Genomic DNA, 21,611 nt, shown 5'->3' with positions numbered 1-21,611 from the left:
AGGAGACACCGACTATGGCTTACTTCCATCAAGGTCTCACCGTCCCGTAACGGTGGCCGCTGTGTTCTGCATCCGGAGTCTAATGTCTCGCGTCCATGTACCCTGGCTCTTTCGCGGAAGCTCTCCGGACGTTAAGACAGCTACGGCTTAAACTTGGCACTGTTAATTCAGTCAAATGTGCCATACTGCTGCAGTCTGGGGAGAGCCCTGCAAGTTGCTAGTACGACCAAGAGCATGTGACGTAGAGGCAGAAAAGAAGACACCCATTACCTCCCCCAACAACACACACACGGTTACAGCCCGAAAACAGAGTGCGATTTTAGTTAATACATTTATTACAGCAGGTCTTTAGTCATTATTGTCATGATGATTTTCACAACATTTCACAAAATCCTTTAAGCTATTAGTATTCGCTTTTTTCTTTTTATGGAGTGACACTTTGTTAATTTATGAAATATTTACAGCGTTTACAAAAAGCAAGAGAATGTCTAATAAAATTTCTTATACATACAAAATTTATACATGATACTACTGTATTTGAGATGTCTTATTTGGTAGACCAATTAAGCTGTGACATAAAATAATTTACAAAGATATATTTAATCTCTCTTAATTCATTGAAAACAAAACCATATTAGCTATAAATAGTCCTTTACAAATCACTGGAAAACATTAATTCTTTTAACTCTAGCCTTAACTTTTACAAATATACGTAACTAAATGAATTAGTTCAGATATCAAATAGAACTGTATTTGAAACTTCATTTACCACTAGCACTACGACTATAAAACAAAAACAAAAACAAAAAACAGAAACAAAAACAAAACAAAACTCCCCCAAAACCTGAAAACACAAACTGCCGGGTACATTTCAAGTAAAAATGTGTAGAACCAGTTTAATGCACACTTGGGGGGAGGGGCAGCCAACACCACGCACGCTCGACAAATGTACATCTGCGGCTTCGATTTCAAAGGACGATGCTCTAGCGACAGCTCATGCATCGTAGATGGCCAGCCCTACGCTTTGGCAGATAAGCTGGTCGGACTAGAGCGACGTTTGCTAAAACATTCACCTAAGCAGCACAGCGCCCCCGACATCTTCCGAGAGTGCTAAGGGCTTTTCCACAACCTGAAAATGGGTCAGAATTTCAGGCAAGCTGATAGAAGAACTTAGAAAACAGAACTGGCAAAAAGTTAAAAAAAAATCAAATCATATTCGACTGGGCCCCATCAGTGTAATATAAAAATATGCTCCTCTTGAAAATTACGGGAAAACACTTCAGATTCCAAAATTTCAAAAGAACGAAAAACTCATCTACACAGCTATTTCTCTTTAAGCCACCACTCACGATGGTATAAAGTTTGGCAATTATTTCAACACCTTGCTTTTGGATGATGCCTCAGAGGATGAGCTCGATTTGGTTTTGGCAACAACATCTCTCACATTTGGGCTCGTTTTACACCAAGCAACTATGAGAAGCAGCCCAAGGAAAATCCGGTTCACAAACCTATTTTGTTTCACTTCAGTTTAAAATAATGTCATTCCAATTAGGCCCACAAGATACACATTGTAGACACAGTATTTCGAAAGAGGTCAACTCAATTTCAATTTACTCTTTCAAAAACTGTCCTTGAAAGGTGTCAGGATTTTCCACAACCCCATCTTGGCTCCTTTCTTCTGATTGCCCTGTAGACACTAGTTTTCTTGTAATATGTATTCTAGAAGGCACATATTCAAGAGTTTAAGATTATGTTAGTTCAAGTTCTACAAGGAGGCAAATGTTTTAATCTACTTTGTACAGAGGCCCCCAAGTGAAAGTCAAGTCTCTCCTCTACCCGGAGCTCTGGCGCAGCACCGGGGCTCCCTCCTAGAAGTGAGTGTGCACGTGGGGCCTCATCTGGGAAGGACCGGACGGCGAGGTCGAGGGGTCGGAGAGCTTGGCCGAGCTGGCGAGCTGCAGTTCCTCGAGCCGCTGTATGTATTCGTCGCGCAAGGCCAAGAGCTCCACGTAGCGCTGCTCCACGGGGTTGGGCTGCTGCAAAGAAGCATAGACAGGCATTAGGGCTTTTCCCAGGAAACCCCTGGACTGACCTTCAGTGTTGGTCAAAAATACAGAAAAGTACAAAGGGTGAAACACCCAGCTCTTCGCCACCAAGGCATAAGCCACGCATTTGCCTCACCATCTTTTTAAGGTTTATCTACCCAGACACGGCTCCAGTCTCCTACGTGCTCCGGCCCCAAGCCCACTGCTCTTTCGTTTCCGGAGGCCACAACTCTCCTCCAGTAGGCGTGTGGCCTTCTTCCCCGTGTAGACTCGTGACACTTTTCCTATACGTGAGTATCGGGAAGCGAAGCACGCCGTTCTCGTCTCTCTTGTCGAGGCCTCCGTTGACGGTGTTCTTCTGTATCCTGTCTGTATCGACTGGCGTCCGGACCCGTGTCTCTGCGCTCGAGCCCAGCTGAGTCCCCAAGTGAATAAGGCACAGCTCATCTCCGCACTCCCGCAGCGATGGAGAGTCGGGAGTCCCAGGCCCGTTAGCCTCCGGGCGAAGCTCGGGTCTGCCGCTCAGCAGTCAGAGGACTTAACCCGAGAGCCTGCACCTCCCTGCCAGGGAGACGGAGTGCGGCCGGCACAGACCTCACGGGGCGGCCGGCAGAGCGAGGTCAGCCCTCATGGTCGGTTTCGCCGTGCCGCCCCTTTCCTTCACGGGTCAGTGGGGGTCTCGCGGCACTCCAGAGGTTAGAAGTCACGCGGGGACAGAATGTGATTCTCCCCAGCACACCAACTCTTTGAACTCCTGTACGGCTGTATACATTACACCGGGAATGCAAACAAATCTCGAAATGGTCAGCTCAGCGAGCCTTGACACAGATGTGCACTAATGCCGTCACCCACGCGGGCCAAGACACGTGACACGATAGCCCCCCGGAGGCTCTCTCACCAGCGTGTTGGGGTGATCAAACGCAAGCTTCTAGAAAGCTTGAGCAGTGAAGACAATGTATGGACATCCCTTCCCGGCTCCCCCACCTGGCCTCGATTCGCTCCTAACAGGCGTTTTATAGTTGCTCTCCGTTCTCCCATTAAGAAAAAGACCAAAAAGTCCATTCCTTCGGCACCAGTGGCTTCTGGGACCATCCTGCTTTCTACCCGTTAGGCTCTGGGCCCCAACAAGGGAGTTGTGGAGGCGGCGCTGATGAAGCAGGCCGTGCCCTGGCCTGGGCCCATAGTGTGGAGGACAGCGGGCCGGGTCATGGCCTTGAGGAGGGCGCGGGAGCCCCGGGGGTTAAGACTATGTCTGAGCTTCCTGGGGCTGCCACAGCAAGTGAGCACAACCCGGGGGACAGCGGCAGTGCTTAACACAACAGGGGCACTGTGCTGCCTCTGGGGCCTCCAGGGGATGCTCCTTCCTCGCTCTTCCAGCTTCCAGTGGCACCAGGTGTCCTTGGCTTATGGCCACATCCTTGCCGCCGCCTGTCTTCACAGGAGACAGGAGACAGGAGAGAGGGCCTTCTCTCCACCAGTGTCTGTGGCTCAAATCCCCTTCCGTTTTCTCTTTTAAGGACCCCTGTCACACGATGTAGGACCCACTCCAAATCCAGGAGGATGGCATCTTCAGATCTTTAACTAAGTAACGCCTCTAAAGACCCCTTTCCCAAATAAGGTCACATTCCAGCTTCAGAGTAAACATGTCTTTTGGGGGGACACCAGCCCACCCCAGCGTCTGCCAAGGAGTGGTTGACGGAGGCCAGGGAAAAATGCCATGCATTTCTAGTGGCACTGGGGTTTCTTTTTCTTTTCTTTCTTTTTTTAAAGATTTTAAGTCACCTCTACATCCAGAGCGGGGCTTGAACTCACAACCCTGAGACCAAGAGTTGCTTGCTCTACCGACTGAGCCAGCCAGGGGCCCGCACCGGTGTGTCCATTAGAGCTCTAGTTACAAACGTCCACAGGCTAGAAGAGGTCTCCTCCTTGCTCCTAATCCTAGTCTTCCTGTAAGCCCTATTCCTTTACTGTGACCGCAGAATGTGAAGTTTTCCAGAAAGGCATGCGAGGCATTAGAACAGGAATACTTGGGGGCGCCTGGGTGGCTCAGTCAGTTAAGTGTCTGCCTTTGGCTCAGGTCAAGATCCTGGGGTCCTGGGATAGAGCCCCGCATTGCATCGGGCTCCCCGCTCAGCGGGGAGTCGGCTTCTCCCTCTCCCTCTGCTCTCCCTGCATGGGCACTCTCTCTCATGCTCTCAAATAAATTTAATTTTTTTTAAAAAAAGAGCAGGGGTGCTTGGTAGAGTGTATTGACACCCAGCAGGCACTGTGCACAACCGGCTACTGTCTTTCGTCCATTTTTCTCTGTGTATTCCGCTGCGGGCAGCCGCTGTTCTGGGCACTTGGGACCCCTTGGTGAAGGAAGAGGCCCAAATCCCCATTTTTATGGCATTTTCCTTCCAGCAGAGGGAGACAGACAAATGAAGAATACCACAAGTCTGAGTGACAGGGGCTGTTCATGGGTGAGGAACACTCTGGAAGCAGAGCAGGGTAAGAGGGGCAGGGCTGGCGGGGCGCCACATCAGGCCGTGGAAACCACTGCAGGGACCTGGGCTTTGGTGTCGGGTGAGCCGAGCAGCTCCCGGGACAGTTTTGAGTGGAGGGGCGGTGGGATCTGGGACGGGCTTTATTTGCCAGGACCGCTCTGGCTACCATGTTGAGAACAGACTGCAGGGAAGGAAGGGTGGAGTTCCGGCATCCAGCTAGAAGTCAGGCAGCACCGCACGGCCCGCACCAGGCCAGCAGCGGGAGGACTGGTACGGAGGGTCTAGGGTCATATGGGTTTTGGAGGTCAAGTCCAGCAGGCTCCGCTGACAGACCACATAAAGGGGTGCAAGAGAGAAGGGAGTCGAGGAGGGCTCCCTGGTTTCTAGCCACAGCGACTAGGAAGGAGTGGCCAAGAGCCGAAATGGGAAAGATGGCAGCAGGGATAGGTTCTGGGGACCAGCGGATCCATTTTAGACATGTCCACTTTGATCTGCCGTGCAAGGACGATCCGTCCTCTGCCCTCTGCATCACCTACCGGGGCTCCCCGCCTGCGCTGTCTGCTTCCAGGCTCGACCCCTGCAAAGAGCAGGGCAAGTTCTTCCTCGATATTCTCCTCCAAAGCTGTCCTGGCTATTTTTAAAATTCCGCTTTTTTTCAGATGACTACCAGAATCAGTTTGTTACTATGCCAGCAAGGACAATTAGACAAGAAAAAGGAATCAGAGGTAAAAACCACTTTTGTAGATGACAAGGCTGTATAATTAGAAATCTCAAGAGAGTAGACTGAGGAATGATTCTGAATAAAGAGAATTCAGTCTGCTGATGGGTACAAAATACCCAGAAGCCATTAGCCTACAGAAAAACACAAACCATTGAGAGGATACAAGGAAAGAGTCCAAAACACAAAATTACAAGAAATGAAGCTGAAAGTCAAGTGGCTGCAAAGGCACAGCCCAGCCCCTCCCCCGGGACCGAACGTGGAACCCAGCACGTGCTCCGCACAGCACAGTACAGCTAGCGACGGGAGGAAGCATCATGGCCTTCGGGCGGTTTTTAGGGTCACATTCCTTTTGGCGCTCCCCTCAGAAATGACTTAAGCACCACACGGGTCAGCCTGTTTCGATCTGACTGCCCCTGTTCTCATGCTTTGGCGATCGCAGTGCAAAGACAGGAGGGCGGCAGTGTGAGCCTGCTCAGCAGCTGTGGGAGTCCAAGAGAGGCTCCCCGGCGGCCCGAGGCCTGGGCCGCCTCATTCAGGCTCCTAACAGGACTTGCGGGATACTTCCGCTTCCGGGATGAGCAACTCCCTTGACTCCATACATGCACCAGATGGGCTTCCCCATAGCTCTTCAAAGGTAAGCATTGCTCTTTCCACCAACTCCACTGAGTCTTTATGTCGCAGCAACGATTGGTGGTTCTTGCTTTTAAAATGCACACGAACCCTTCCTTCTTCTAGGCCAGAGCTCATGAGAGGGACGGGCTGTATCTGCTTTTGTTGCTTTCAGTACTGCTCGTATATATACGACAGGTACCCGGTAACTGTCTGTATACCAACTGGGCCACACAACTGAACAACAATTGAACTTTTAAGTGGTTAAGTATATTCCTTGAGGTTTACATTTTATAATTTAAAAAGTCCTACGTGATCCGATTTAAATCTATTTCTGTATGAAATAATGTTCTACGGGAGATCTTTAAGGAAATGCAATGCATTTAATTCACACTTCCATTATGACATTTTTCCCTGAGCACTATCATCATCGGCTCATGTTCCTAGGCTCCCCCGTCAGCCTGGGAGCTCCTGGGGCCAGAGATGACCTCTTCTTAATCTCTGTGTCCACCCTCCCACAGCCCTGAGAATACAAAGATACATGTAGTACCCTCCACATTCTGAAAATCTATATAGAAAGGATAAGTTACTTTCCTTTTTGAGTAAATTTCACAGATCATAATACAGACCAATTACTGTCTCAAAATAGAAATGCGTGTTCCTATCTGGCCCAGGTCCATTTTGCTCAGCTCTACAAAAATAAAGGGGTAGATACACTGTAGTAAGTTATTCTAATGATTTCTTTCCTACTTATCACACAATTATTACCTTTATATGTTCAGAAGCGAATTGCTCTAAATTCTTTGAATTTTAAGAATTTCTCCAGTACAAACGGGTGAGGGGAGATTAAAGAATCTGTACAGAAATTACCAATATTTTCTAATTACTAATGTTTTCAAAAAAGTCACAATAAATACAGAAAAGGATCAATTTATAGGAGACATTGCATATCTATATAATATATATGTATTTTTAAAAAAAGATTTTATTTATTTATTTGACACAGAGAGAGAGAGATCACAAGTAGGCAGAGAGGCAGGCAGAAAGTGGGGGGGGAAGCAGGCTCCCTGCTGAGCAGAGAGCCTGATGCAGGGCTCCTTCCCACAATCCTGGGATCAAGCAGAAGGCATAGGCTTAAGCCACTGAGCCGCCCAGGTGCCCCAATATATATGTATTTTTTTTTTTTTATTAGAAAAGGAACATGCCCCCTGTAACAGCAGTTAGAACCCTGGCAAAATGCCCGTTTCCTCTTTATTTGATATTCCAAAGGCTAGAATGACTGCTACATAAATTCCCTCACTGTGCTTCTCAAATCCCCACCTAAACAATCGAGCGTTCTCAAGTCCTGAAATCTGTCGCTTTCCGAGAGATTACACACTTCCACCATTCCTGAATGGCAGAAGCCTTTCACGGGAGCAGCAGAGACCTTGAAACGAGAATGCCGGCTTGAAGCGGGCAGTCCCCAGCGGGGGGAGAGGGCACAGCCTGGCGTGCGGCCAGCTGCCTGAGTGGGATCAGCAGTCTAAGAGACAGAGCGCAGCGCCCGGGCCCGGCCGTCGGCCCGCAATTTCTAGTGGGATAAAAGCTGGCAGTTCTGCAAGACTGGCCCGCGCGAACAGGTAGCCCGCCACCCAAACCACAGGAGAAGGTGCGAACCTTCACAAAGGAGCAGCTGCAAATATGGAATATTGACAGTGCTTCAAACAAGTCACAGACCGGAGGCCCTCCTGAGCCCTTACACACACAGGCTGCGCTTCCCGTCCGCTTCCGGATGGAGTGCAAGTGGGAGAGTGGAAAGCCCGAGTGTGTCTTCAACAAGATATGGACTTTTTCGCCGCAAAAATCATTATTTCCCTTTTTGGTTGCTAAATGGCCAACCGAGTGTACTACCTGCCGACAGATCAATTATCTTTACTTCAGAAGCGAAGGTCCTCAGTGAAGAGCACTTTGATGTGAGCTGACCCGGTACAGACACGTGAAGCAGACAGAAGAAACTGCTTTGTTTCCTCTAAGTCCACTCACTGGAAAGAATTGTCTTATTATGTGTAACAGTGTCCACTAATTGAAGCAGATCCTTGGCAACCAAAACCCAAAACTTCTCCAGAGCTTCCAGTTTACATTTTTGTAAAAATAAAATAAAATAAAATATATATATAAAAGAATCGAAGTTTAATAACCAAAGTGGCTTAATAATTAAAAACAAAATTTAATTAAAGTTGCATTTGAAAACAAGTGTGATTTTTTTTAGTTCATTTCCCCTCTCATGATATTAAAACAAAAGCACTATTGAATAACATTATCTAAATCCAAAGTCAGACTCTATTAATAGCCTTTTAACAACCTCCCTTCACTTACTTGTTGCTTGATTCTGGGGTTCCATCTAATGTAGTAATTCACCCAAAGCTCCAAGTGACGCATACTGGCAACTGGGTATAAAACTCGATTGATCTCTTTAGTATAGAAGGGATTTTTGTACTTGTCCTTATTACTGTTGATCAGGGACCACAAAGATACCGTTCGTTCTGTGACTTTCTAGGGAGAGCGAGAAAGCAGGAAGCTGAAGTCAAAACACACAAGCAGACAAACCATCCTTCGGCCCACGGCCCCGCAGCTGAGCCTCAACTCGAATCAAACATTTACGTTCGCCCCACAATAACTCAAGAAGCCTCATGGGCCATGAGTGTTCGGCAGCCGCTTACTGATATTTGCAGAGATCATGGCCTAGCTGGAGAGCCACTGTTTCTGCCAGAAGACAGAGGAGCAGGACGCTGTCTCATTAAATGTTAATTCACTGAGCTAAGACGACTCTTCCTGGCTAGGTAAAACATCTGGGAACATATGGGCAGTATGCTCTTTGTAGTTCAGCAGAAAGAACAACGATCACACAATCCTGTCGGCTTTCTTCATTTCTGTATATGTTAGAACTGTAAAATCTTAACCTGTGCCTGCTTGACAGTAGGGACCCAGATAGAAAGCTGTTTTTAACCAAGCATCCAGATGTTCGCTCGCTATCACGCTGACACCTGGGTAACTGACTTCCCTGAATCGTTACTTTCTCACTTGGTGTCCATGATCTCATGCAGAGATCCATGGTTTCACTGTTTTTTAGAGATCTTTACTGATTTTGAGCATAAACTAGAAAAAAAAACCCTAAAGCTTGGGAAATAAAAGGTATAATTGTTAAAATTACCAAAGGCAGACTTTGAGACTCTTCCCAGTAACAACTTCAATAAGCAAGGACCAAAGAGCTAAAACTGGGAGCTAAAAAAGAATGGCTTGAAATAAGTGACTGAAGAAATGTCTTTAACACATATATTTCATTAATGTGAACAAGAAATACGGCAGTGTAAATTTGTCTTCCTTGGAATCCACCTCAAACTTCATTCATTGGTACCTTTCCGATGCCTCAAGCTATACTGGGTTGTGTTCATTTGCATGCTTGCTTTTAGTTTTATCCATGCACATAGTTTAATAATTTTTAAGAGATTTTATTTATTTGACAGAGAGAGACACGAGAGAGGGAACACAAGCAGGGGGAGTGGGAGAGGGAGAAGCAGGCTTCCCGCCGAGCAGAGAGCCCAGTGCAGGGCTTGAGCCCAGGACCCTGGGATCCTGACCTGAGCCGAAGACAGGCAGTTAACAACTGAGGCACCAAGTGCCCCTGCGTGCACATAGTTTAAAAAGTCATATAGCGTGCACAGGTTTGTTATGGATAAAAAAGAAAAAAAAAACCCTCAGCTATCTCTCAGCTCCCCACAAGCAACAGTGTTTGATATTTTTAAGTTGATTGCTTTGACTGTCTGGTACTTAACCTCCGTATCTCTAAATAATATGCTTTCCCTGCCAGCCGGGGGACCGTGCAGCTCTGGGCACTCGCGCTCTCTGTCCCACCCTGTACTCCCAGCAGGAAGCATGGCTTTCAGGAGGCTGACATTTAGTGTCCAGATCCCTGTGACGAAGCAAATACTACTTTCAGGCAGGCCCTGCGGTCCCTTTCTGTGACTTCTTCTCCTACGCGAATTTTGTCGTCTTCCCTCCATCTAACCACCATCTATTCTGCGTATCCTATTATCTGTTCTTGGCATTTACTGTGAATTTAGCCCCCAACTCTTCCTCCAACATCTCAAACTTCTGTCAAGACACTTAGCACCCCAGGCACTCCCCGTTTCCTCCTCAGGGGAAAGCCAGCCACACGCCTACAATGGCTTCTCTGTTTCGCCCCAAGCATCCCCTGTTGCTTTTCTCCTGCAGCTCCGGCTTCCTGAGTTCCACAGTCTTCTTTCTTGTTTGCATGGAGCCAATACCCCAGGAGCTTCCAGAGAAATGGTTTGGTGTGGGAGGAAACTCTTCCAACACTCCAGGAGAAATGGTTTGGTGTAGGAGGGAACTCTTGGTGCCATGCATGTCTGAGAATATCTTTGGTCTGCCTAAAGAGCTGGTTGACAGTTCAGTGGCTAGAGAATTCTAGGTTGAAACCATCTTCCATTAAAATTCTGAAGGCAATGCTCTACTGACTTCCAGCTTTCAATACCGCCATTAAAGGATTTTGCCTTCTTGATCTGTTTCTTTGCAAATGACCCATTCCTTTTCTGTCTGGAAGCTTGAAGTATCTTTTCTTTGTCCCTGGTGTTCTGAAACCTCACAAAGACGGGCCTTAGCTCGGGCCTGTTTTGGTCCACCATGCTTGGGCACGTGGCAGGCCTTTCAGTGTGGAAACTTACATACTTCAATCCTGGGAAATATTCTCAAATTATTTCAGTGACCTCCTGCTCTCGGGTCTCCCCATTTTCTCTTTCTGGAAGCCCTATTATCTGGATATTGGACTCCAGGACAGGTCCTCTAGTTTGCTGACCTTCGTTCCATCTTCTATCTCTGTCTCTAGATTTCCACTTCACCTTTCAACTCTTCTTCTGGATTTTTAACCTCTTTTCATTTCAAGTTGTTTTCTGATCTCTACAGTCTTCCCAAACAATATCCTGTTACTACATCACGGTACCAACATTTACTTATCTTTCTGGGGTATTTGATGCTAGCTGTCTGTCTACATCTCTCCCCTCCCTACCTGGTAGCCATTCTGTCCAAGTGGCTTCTCTCCCTCTGGGCTATCCGCTAGTACTTAAGAGGCGAGCACTGAAGAGCCGACTGGAAGCTCTGGGACCATGAGGCTTGGCGACGTGAGCCGCGCTGTGGGGAAACGCAGGTGCTGGTATCTTTCGGTCCTTCCTCTCTTGGGCTAGTCCGTTTCCCCAGAGATGACTTTTTTTTTTTTTAATCGAGGCGGGGTTCACGTACTGTAAAATTCACCACTTTGAAGTCTACAATTCAGTTGTGTCACCGCCCCCCCCCCCCAGTTCTGAGAGATCTTCGGCACCCCAAATGGAATACTCATACCCACTGAGCACGCATTCCGCATTCTCCCCTCCCGCCAGGCCCCCCCGAAACACTCATCTGCTTTCTGCCCCGATGTCCTTGTTATTCTGGACATTTCCTAGCAATGGATTCATGCCATCTGTGAGCTTTTGCATCTGGCTCCCCTCATGAGTGTGTTTTCAAGGTTTGTCTACACTGTAGCCTGGGGCACAACTTCCTTCCTTTTGCTAGTCCGGCGTGTGGCTAGGTTGCATTCAGTTCATCCTGTCATCGGTGGACGGGCCCGGGTTGTTGCCACCTTTGAGCACTTTGAACATCTGTGTGCTTTCGCTTCAACTGTTTTCATTGCCCTTGGGTATGTGCCTGGGAGCGGACTTGCCGGGTCACGGGACAACTCTCTGCTGAGCTTCTGAGGAACTGCCAGCTGGGGTTCACTGCCATTCACCTCACCCTGTGATGACACGCAGGTCCCCAGCCCACTCTCGTGCTCTCTCGTGAAGAAACCTCTGTCAGAGTCCCCAAATTTGGTGGCTATGTCTCCTTTCTCATCTTCCCGGTTCTTGTAGGCTTATGCCTTTAAAACAATGCCCTTTCCTGACATTTTTACGGTGTTTTGGGAGGGGGACCTTACATACCTTTAAAGTCATTCCTACTCTCAAAGTCAAAGTCTAACCCCCTCCCCCGCAGAAAATGCCAGACACTCAATAAACCCTCTGCGTTTCCTACAAACCAAGCTATCGAAAAAAATAATTTTTTTTTCTATTTCATGGAAGACAAGACACAGTTAACTAAAAGAATGAGCATCTCCACTCACCTGTTTTTCTCGCGCAGATTCACAGTTGTATAAGAAAGTCCCAAACCGGCAACTATACAGATGATCCAGAATTGTAATCAAAAATCGTTCATTGAATTCAAAAGCTGTAGGGAACTAGACAAAAACAAACGCCCACAAAGCATGAAAACTTGGGACTAGCAGAGGCTGCCATCTGCATACGCCCTAGAGCTCATTTCTCAGTGATCAGCACAGGACTGAGGAGTTCGAAGGAGTGTCAAGGAAAGGGATCAAGAGGAAAACAAGCTGATTTTCTGGGTTCTCCTGAGTGTACAAGGCACATGGGTAGTTCCAGCACTGATGGTGTCCTATGTGCATAGGCCGGTCCCGAGGCAACAGAAAAGACGAGTTGGGATTCCGTTAGGAGAGAGGATGCAGTTAAATACTGAATTTTTAAAACATTGCGGAAAATCCCAGGCATAAATAGCAGCGAGAATAAAACCGCAAACCCCACGTACCCACCACCCAGCTTCAACAGTGATTCACACAGGGCCAGACTCATTTCATCTCTATCTCTGCCCTGCGTACTGTGAGGCAAATCCCGGACACTAGATCAAAATACTTAAACGTGAAGTCTAACATAATTTTATCCCGTACACATCCCTTACCTGTTTCGACATCTGCCATACACAGTCAATGAACTGGAGGAAGATAGGAGACCGGTCGGCGTCGGCATGGTTTTTATCACCATGACCTATTCTCTGAAATGAATGGATGGAGATGATTTGTTTTCAGTTACGGGTACAAAACTGAGAAAGCTTATATAACCCACAAATTGTGACAATACAACTCATCAATCTGCTTTCCAAATGCCAAATTTCTCAGAGGGTAAATGGTGTATGTTTTTCCTTGGCAATATAGAAATGTGCAAAGGTTTAGAAATACCGGAATTCAAGCATAAATATCTATAATATCCCAATGCCATCAGCTCAGCCTGCCGTTAAGTTAGCAGTGCTGAGGGGCCAACCCTCACGGCCGAAGCCTCAAGTCCACGTCCAAAATGGTATGGTCATTAGTAAGTGAAGTTCTTTCTCTCTTAAGAACAAGACAAAAGCCTCACCATTTATTTTTATTAACAATGATTCTCTCTACTTGAAAATGTTCTGCACGTTCCTTCAGAAGCGTGGATGAGGATCATCTGAGGGAGCTTGTTAAAAAGGCTTCTTCAGGGGCACCTGGGCAGCCCGGTCAGTTAAGCGTGTCTGACTCTGGACTTCTTCGACTCTGGGCATGATCTCAGGGTGGTGAGATTAGGCCCTGCACCGAGCTCCACGCTCAGCAGGGAGTCTGCTGGAGGCCTCTCTCCCCCTCTGCACCTCCCCCTGCTCATGCCTGCATGTGTTCTCACTCTCCCAAATAAATAACTAAATAAATCTTCTTTTCTTTTTTTTTTAAAGGCTTTTTCAGACCTGGAAATATGAATTTTAATAGGTTCTCTCAATTTTCAAATTGTGTGTCAGAGAATAATAATGATAGTAACAATAATAAAGCCTTGAAAAGAGTCTAGCGGCTCTGTAAAAGGTATTTGGTTCTAATGGCTATAATTGTAGCTGAGAAAGAATGGTCACACAGTCTCAATTTCCACACTTCTACACAGGCTCCTGGTCTGATTTTCAAGGCAAACTGTAAATAGGACAGACGGAGAAAGCAGTCTCCTGAAACAACTTTCATGACCCCCGAGGAACTGCACATTCTTTTCATTTGACTCCTCAGATTTTCTTTTCGAAAGCAAATATATGGCTTAACAGCCAGTCTCTCAATCTCAAACATGGACATGGAACACATCAGCTTGACTGTTCACTTACAGATGCAAATTTATGTCCGAAACTTATCCATTCTTTCTGTACCAGTATTTCAAAGCCCTCGATGCTCCGATAGAAGCTGTCCAGCATCAGCATGGCCAGGGACGTCAGCTGCGCGGTCCGGTCCCAGCCGTCGCTGCAGTGCACGAGCACAGAGCTCTTCCCGGAGGAAACTTTGTCTGCCACCTGAATGGCTCCCGTCAGGACAAGCTGGCGAAGAAGAAGATCACATGATTAGTAGGCAGCTGTAAGATACGGCTAAAACTTGAAATAATCGTGTTTAACCCCAGAAAAGGTCATGTTTTCAAAAACTGCTATTGTCTAGAACAGAAAAACTTCTGCGAATGGAACAGCAGGGGCTCTGGGGACTGCAGCTCTTGCTCTGGGGCAATGGCATTCCAGTGAGACTAGGTCATAAAAACAAACGACAACAACAAACTCAATGCACACAAATCTAAACTGCATTTCCAACTCATTGTTGTGCCTGTGCCTACAGTAGTGTATGAGGGCTGTCCTTGCCAAGGACCACAGCCTGGGGCTTAAACCACAGGAGTGTACTGTCTGGCTGGAAGGCCTACATCGAAGTGTGGGCCGGGCCTGGCTCCCTCTGAAGGCTCTAGCGAAAGACCTGTTCCAGACCTTCTCATTGCTTCTGGTAGACTTCCTTGGCTCATGGCAGCAAGACTCCAGTCTTCATGTGGTGTTCTCCCTGTGTCTGTGTCTCCGTGTCCAAATTTGCCCTCTGCATAAGGACACCAGTCTTACCTAAGCGGGGGCCTGTCCTCCTTCAGTATGACCTCATCTGCACTCATCGCACCTCCAAGGAACCTAGTTCTAAAAAGGTCATACTCTGAGGTACCGGGGAGGGGGGTGGTCAGGGTTTCAATACATGGAATTTTTTAGGGGGGAGGTTTCAATTCAACCTACAGCAGTAATCATTTTTTAAAAAAATCACCGGCCCAACAGGTCTAGTCTAGACCTTATAGGCCTGATACAATGGAAATCCCCTTTTAGCCTTTAAATTGACAAAATATGATCTATTCTGTGGCTTGTAAGTAGAATACTTACATCAAGATAAAGTGACAGCCTTCTTGTAAACATCCGAGACTCTGAAATACCACGCAATTTGTGTACACAGGAGTTATTGCTAGGATGTCATTTTTGGGTGACTTAGGTATTTACGGAGTTACCCTGTACGAAGCACAGAGTTCACCCATCACGAGTGTGCAGTGTGATAAGACCGCACACATGTACACAGCCGTGTAGCCATCATCGCAAACCAGCTGCAGAGCGCTTCCATGGCCCCCAGAAAGTGTCGTGTGCCACCTGCGGTCAAGCCCTGCTCCCGCCCTCAGCCCCCAGCAGCCACTGATTTGCTTCCTGTCTCTACAGGTCTGCATCTACCACAGCCGTCATCTAAATGGAATCCCAGAATGGGGGGGCTTTTATGTCTGGCTTCTGTCACTTCCGTTCTTAAGGTCCATCCATGTCGTAGCCTGCAGCAGTACTTCCTTCTTTTTACGGCCAAGGCGTATGCTGTTGTATGGACAGGTCATATTTTATTTATTCACTCCCTAGCTGATCGACACCTGGTTGATTCTTGCATTTGGTTACTACGAACTTATGAATGAATGATGTTGCTGCAGACTCTTGCACGCACAGACTTGTAGGGACTTAAGTTTTCATTTCACTTGGGTAAATACCGAAGAGTGAAATGGTTGGATCACACGGTACATGTACACTTATTTAACTTTTTAGGAAACTGCTAAGCCGTTTTCAAAAGTGGTTGGACCATCTCTCATTGCCACCGTCAGTGTACGAGGGCTCCGTCTGTTCATGTGCTCATCAGCCATTCACGTCCGTGATGCCATTTCTGGAGCTCCCCAAGTCCTAACAGCTCTGCAACGGTCATGTATTACAGTTGTTTTCATGGATTCAAGGCAAAATCAGACTAAGTGAATGATCTGGCAGAGAGAACTTTAAAGACACATACTTTTTGTTATTTGTTTTAACTGGATTTACTTATTTTTTTTAAGCCTGCTCTATGCACAGTGTGGGGCTTGAACTCACGACCCTACCATCGCCAGTCCCATATTCCACCCACTGAGCCTCTAAAGATCCGCACTTGCATTATTTTGGTGTAAACAGTAACTGCAGAGAAGTGGACAGAGTAGTGCCGAGAAGGACAGGTGAGGGGACCTCAATTATTCATACAGAAGTCATTGCTTTTAACTGACTAGAGCAGCTTTAGTTCTTCAAGTGTTTTAAGCATCTCCTCAAAATCCTGTTGACAAATTTAATTTGAGGCACCGCTGACAAAAGGGCTGTTGGATGCGACTCAAGGCAGCTTCACCCCAGACACTCCCCTCGCCATGAGAAACGAAGGCAGCCTCAGCCTGTGATCTTTCAAAATATTAGATGTTGTCCCCAAAAGTATGAATTCCCACCACCGTTTCTCGCCAGGAAGGCTGCTAGTTATCTAATGAAGTGAAATCAGATTTTCAAAACCATCCCTGGCAACTGTTGCGTAATCAGATGGCCTAGTGGCTCACGGGGAGGCGGCGTGCGGCGCGCTGGCTCAGTGGCCCGAGGCCTGGGTTTGAAACCTCCTTCCGCCGCTTTTGACATGCCACACACTGAAGCGGGAGGAGGAACGGTATCCCCAGCACAGCCTGTCTTGGCCCGAAAGGAAGAATCCCCACAAAGTGACGACACAGAGGACGGGTTCGTGAACGCTGGTTGCCGTCTAGCTGCCTTCTCAGAAACACACAGCGACACGTCACTTCCAAATGGGAAGGGCTACACGGCAAGAGTGTTGAGAAGGACAGAAAGAAACCGTATGCTCCAGAAACCACAGAGACATTCTACCCTGCTGGGGCTCCGCTGACGGACTAGAATGGGGGTGGTCTCCTCGCCTGTGAAGCTTGCCCTGTTTCGCACAGAGTCATGGGGCCATTTCGCCCGAATGCAGGGTCGTGGTGGCCAGGCCGTGCGTCTAGCAGCAGCTCTGGGGCTGCAAAACAGTGTGCGAGGCCGAACAGTGGGTCAGCCAAAGCTGCCCCGGTCCTGGCCCCCAGAAATCTGTGAAAACCACCCGGCATGGAAACAGAGACTTTGCAGATGTTATCAAGACAATGACTTTGAGACGGAGAGATTATCCTGGATCGTGGGGGAGGGCCCTAAATTACATCCCATGTATCCTGATAAGAAGGAGCAGAGGGAGATTTCACAGAGAGAAGGCAATGGGACCACAGGAGCAGAGAATGAAGTGATTTGGCCATAGCCAAGGAATGCCAGCAGTCACCCGGAACTCGAAGAGGCAAGGACAGATGCTCCTCCTGGGGCTTCCAGGAGCACAGCCCAAATGTGCCCCCCACCACTGATTCCCGCCCGATCTTCAAGGTCCAGCTCAAGGCTACCCGTATCTCTGCTCCCCGTTTTCTGGCCCGATGGGACTTATGCCTGAGAAACCCTGAGTCAGAGGTCATTAAGGTGCCCATTTGGGCCTCCTGTTACAGCTGGCCTCCTCAGAGAACACTGGCAGTTTCTTTCATTTCTTTTCTCTCTCCTTCTCTTTGGACAAACCTATAAAAATGGACAGGGGCCTTTTATAGCCTTTTCCATATTCTGTAGGTCCTAACTTCCATTCCACATCTTATAAAGATGGCCTGGACTCCTAATTTCCTCAGATACCTGAGCCTCTGAAGAAGACCAACTTCTGACCAGTCTCTCTCCTATCCAGCTCACAGTAGGGGTTTAACTCTTCCCAGCTAGGCCCTACCCAGGCCTGTTCCTGGGCTTTTGGCCAGACTGCCTCTTTCTCTAGAAATGGGCCCCCTCGTCCCTTCTGCTTTCAAGCCCCTCAAATCCCAAAGGCCCTTTTCCTTCCACTGCCTTTTGCTATGAAGGCTTGTGGCATGTATAACACGCCACACGGTGGAGCATTAGCTCCACCGCCCGCTTCACGCGCCCGCCACCTCTTCAGCCGCACGGACCTCCTGAAAGGCAGGAAGTACGTGTCGTACCTTCTTCCATTCATGGGGTCTGGCGTGCTGCTTTGCCTTTAGGAGTGCGATACTTTCTAAAATAAATGTTTTATTTTACAGTAGTTTTAGATGTATAGAAAAGTTACAAAGATACTGCAGAAAGTCTGCGTATACTCGAGTACATTTGCCACAACCTGTGAGCCAATATTAACATGTTATGAAATTATTAATAAACTTCCTAACCTATTTTGAATAGAGTCTGTACTTGATCCAGCTGTCCTTAATTTTCACCCAGTGTCCTTTCTCTAATCCAGGATCTCATCCAGGACCCACGTTCCCTTAGCTGTTACAATTAATTGATTTTGCAATTTATCTTTGAGAATGAGAAATGAAGACAAAAATGAGAGGCCAAACGAAAATGTGTGTCCTATCAAGTCTGAAAGTAAAATGTGACCAGAAAACAATCTATATCAATAATGCACCTATTTAAAGTAGGCTTTCTGTTTGTTTCCACAACAAAAAGGTAGCTTCTAAAGGTGTTAGTTCCCTCAGATAGCTTCAAGTACTTGTAGAGACTGGAGGGGTGTTGCTGCTTTTATCAACATGAAACATTGAGTATAATCGAAGCACAAAGTTCATTCTTTAAAGTAAGTCAATTTGAGATTGGTTTCAATTAAAAAAACCCTCTCTCCAGGGCCTTGAGGGTCATACCCAGCAACAGTTGGATAATAAGTTGGCTGTTTCTAAACAAGTCTGCGTGGACGACAGAACTTACTATTGGCAAGATAGAAAGTGACCGCTCCGCAGACTGTGAAACGGTTCTGGAGTGAGATGCTGTGAAACCCTTAACTTAAAGGTAAGCACACTCTGAAGAGATACGAAACTATCAAATGTAACTATTTCAGCTCTCACCACTCAATTTTAGAATGGAAGGGACTGAAACAGATCCCTGTTCCACTCTACAATGACTTTCTTATTTAGGTACGGACAGCTTTTTTTCACAATACACTTGCCTTGATGTGTTCTAACCAATGTGTAGACTCCAGACTGGACAGCCAGTGAGATTCCTCCACATTGGGATAGACAATGTCTTTGACTTTTTTTAAAGATTCCCGCATGACGTGAATGTTATGGATGTCTAAGAAGAGAAGTTCGGTGTTATGGTACGCGTCATCGCTTTCATATCCTCCTCCTGTTGCCTGAAAAATAGCAAAACATACAGTCAGCTGGGTTTTCTAGTTCATCAGAGAACTTACATGAAAATTTCAAGTTATTGGTCCTCCAAATCTCCACCTTCCAGCTTGGATGCGGCGATCGACGGGACCCGACTTCCCATCCAACACGGAGCCTCAACGACATCAGTCACACGCTGAGCTTGGAGAAAAGAAAAAAAGAAAAGAAAAGAAAAGAAAAACAACCCAGCAGGCTGGCAGTCTGCTGGGGATCTGTATTTGCAAGAAAAAAGAATCACTTCAAATGTTCCATAATTACTAGCTCTTCTGGGTCTAGAAAGGCAAGAGTTGTCACGGGTCCCTTTCCTTGATGGGTTCTGTAGCAGTACTCTCCGGCAGCGGGAGAGGGCAGGCGCCGCACGGACTCTAACAGCCCCACCTGCCACGGAGGGGAGGCACTCAACCTCTTGGAGCCTCGGAGACTCGGCAGGCTGAACAGGTTTAAAAGGAGTCACACTCCACCACAGCTGACCCCAGCCACCATTCAGTGGGCCGCCACCCCCCGCTTACAGCCACGCCGCCGGAGAGTACTATCCCCATTTTGTCACTGAGGAGAGATTCTATTTAACTATCCCCAAAGTCACACGGTAATCAGTAGGACTCCACGTGTCTGAGTTCAAGGCCCATATCTCTTCTAGTGCACCGTGACCATCTGTCTGCCCCGCGGACACCGGGGACAGAGCGCTGCACCCCTTTCCAGCACGGCAGAGATACCCATTCTCCATATAAAGCAAAAGAAACGGAATGGGAGGAACCTGGCTGCACTCTGCTTCGCGTTTTCCAAATGCCATGGAGCATGTGGCCTCTGGCCCTTTAAGGAAAAGTTAAATAATTCAGAGACTTGCCAAGAAAGCAAAGTCCTCCAAGCTGAAATGGAAGGGGGAGGCACCGAACAAATGTGCCGTTGCTACATTTTGCCTCTTTTCTTTTTATTTACAACAATACAAAGAATATATAACTTGTAACTCAGAACAGAAGGGCCAATGCATCCCATGTTTTGTTTTGTTTTTTTTTTAAATTTTCCCAGGGTTAGTCACGCAAGTTTCCTATGCAATAAAAGGAAGGTAACCACTTGAATTTCAAATGTAAAGTCCTCCTTACAAGCCAGAGATGTTGGTCTTCCTGGTCTCTAGGTAAGAAAATAGGTTTTATTTAGAAATACGTGCTTAAAGCTTGTCACGAACAGCATCAGTATAAGTAGACAACATACATTCAACCTTGTTGTTTTTTAAAAAGTTATTAGCTAATGAATACATAGACAGATGAGCCCTATTTCCCTCTCCTACCCATGTCTCCGGGCACGTAACACCTCAAGGCTCTGGTCAGAGGCCCACAGAGATGCTCCTACCCACCTAGCAGTCATGTGCGGAAACCGCAGGCGTCCAGCTGGGAGCAAAGAGCGAGCCTGAGTTTTGCCAGAGCTGTGAGCCGCTAATGCAACGATAAGTCACCATCCCCTGGATGACCTGCTTCTCTACCCTTGTGGTTTTTAAAGAGTTACAGCGATTTTCAAGAGATTCTCAACGCTGGAGTTTCTTTCGTAAATAACTGAAGATAATATGCAGACAGATAAAAGGCAAAACGTACTGATCGCTCCCTGCTGAAGCGAAGACGGACGTTATGCCGCTCTACTTTGACTCATCGCGGTCAGCTGCTGCGAAACTGAAGCAGCCCAGTGCTGGCGCTTGTCAACGCCTGGGTTTTGCTTACTTTATAATGCTGTAATGTTGCTTATTATGCGCGGGGGGGGGGGGGCTTGTAAATTTCTAAATGTTCCCAAGGGAGGAACAATCAGGTCCAAAGAGAGCAGAAGTCTGAAGGGTAAAAATCAATTAGCCAAGCATAGATTGAGTTCCCAAAGTTCAAATTCTCCATCTCTGGCTAGTTTTGAAGTCTTTTCAGTTTCCTTCTCTTCAACAAAAAGGAACAACCCTGATTATCTAGTACGGCGACACAGAGGTTCAAGGGCCTGTTGCTATGGATATAGATGACTAGGGGAGAGACACAGCGGAGGGAGGAGGGAACGAGAGCTTGTTTTTTAAAGAACACCACAGAGATCTTTAAAGCCTGGGTTTTTTCCCTTCATTTTTTCCTTCCCTTCATTCTTAAGAGCACTAGTAACACAGGCATATTTCCTGAGTGTTTAAGAGGAATTCAAGAATTCTACTGCTGTGAAGCTGGGCAGGGTGTGGGGGGGGGCAGATTCTACTGCTATCACAATAAGCTTTAAAGTTAATAAATGAAGGTAATCACTTTATACATTTTCATGTTTTAAAATAATCTTTCTAAATACCTCATTACAATTTCCCATCATATCTATTTCAGCCTAAATGTGTACATAGAAATACTGCATTTTATACACATATTCAACTCTGAATTATATAGAAGCGATGGGACAGAAACATCTAACATTACAAAGAATGCAAAATTTTCATCTTTAGACTCAATTTCCTAAATGTTTTAATTCTACTTCCTAATTTACTTTGATTGCTTTACCTACAATTTCAAAATCATTTCCACTACTGAAA

General features: G+C 46.9%; 1 protein-coding gene across 4 annotated transcripts in view; it reads right to left on the bottom strand.

Annotated features, from left to right (window-relative positions):
* Nucleotides 1-312: 312 nt before the first annotated feature.
* MTM1 (myotubularin 1) overlaps nucleotides 313-21,611 on the bottom strand; it is a 95,858-nt gene continuing 74,559 nt past the window's right edge. For all 4 annotated transcript variants that reach the window (XM_045995088.1, XM_045995092.1, XM_045995090.1 and 1 more), the window contains 6 exons: nucleotides 18,865-19,050; nucleotides 13,869-14,075; nucleotides 12,672-12,764; nucleotides 12,046-12,159; nucleotides 8,217-8,393; nucleotides 313-2,036 (listed from right to left, as the gene is read on the bottom strand). In XM_045995088.1, the coding sequence (XP_045851044.1) occupies nucleotides 1,869-2,036; nucleotides 8,217-8,393; nucleotides 12,046-12,159; nucleotides 12,672-12,764; nucleotides 13,869-14,075; nucleotides 18,865-19,050 (945 nt within the window). In that variant the 3' untranslated portion in view covers nucleotides 313-1,868. The remainder of the gene's footprint in view (nucleotides 2,037-8,216; nucleotides 8,394-12,045; nucleotides 12,160-12,671; nucleotides 12,765-13,868; nucleotides 14,076-18,864; nucleotides 19,051-21,611) is intronic.

Source organism: Meles meles, chromosome X (assembly GCF_922984935.1).
Source record: "Meles meles chromosome X, mMelMel3.1 paternal haplotype, whole genome shotgun sequence".
Lineage (NCBI taxonomy): Eukaryota > Metazoa > Chordata > Mammalia > Carnivora > Mustelidae > Meles > Meles meles.
The sequence above is the reverse complement of the archived record's forward strand: the minus strand, read 5'-3'. Positions and strand labels throughout refer to the sequence as shown.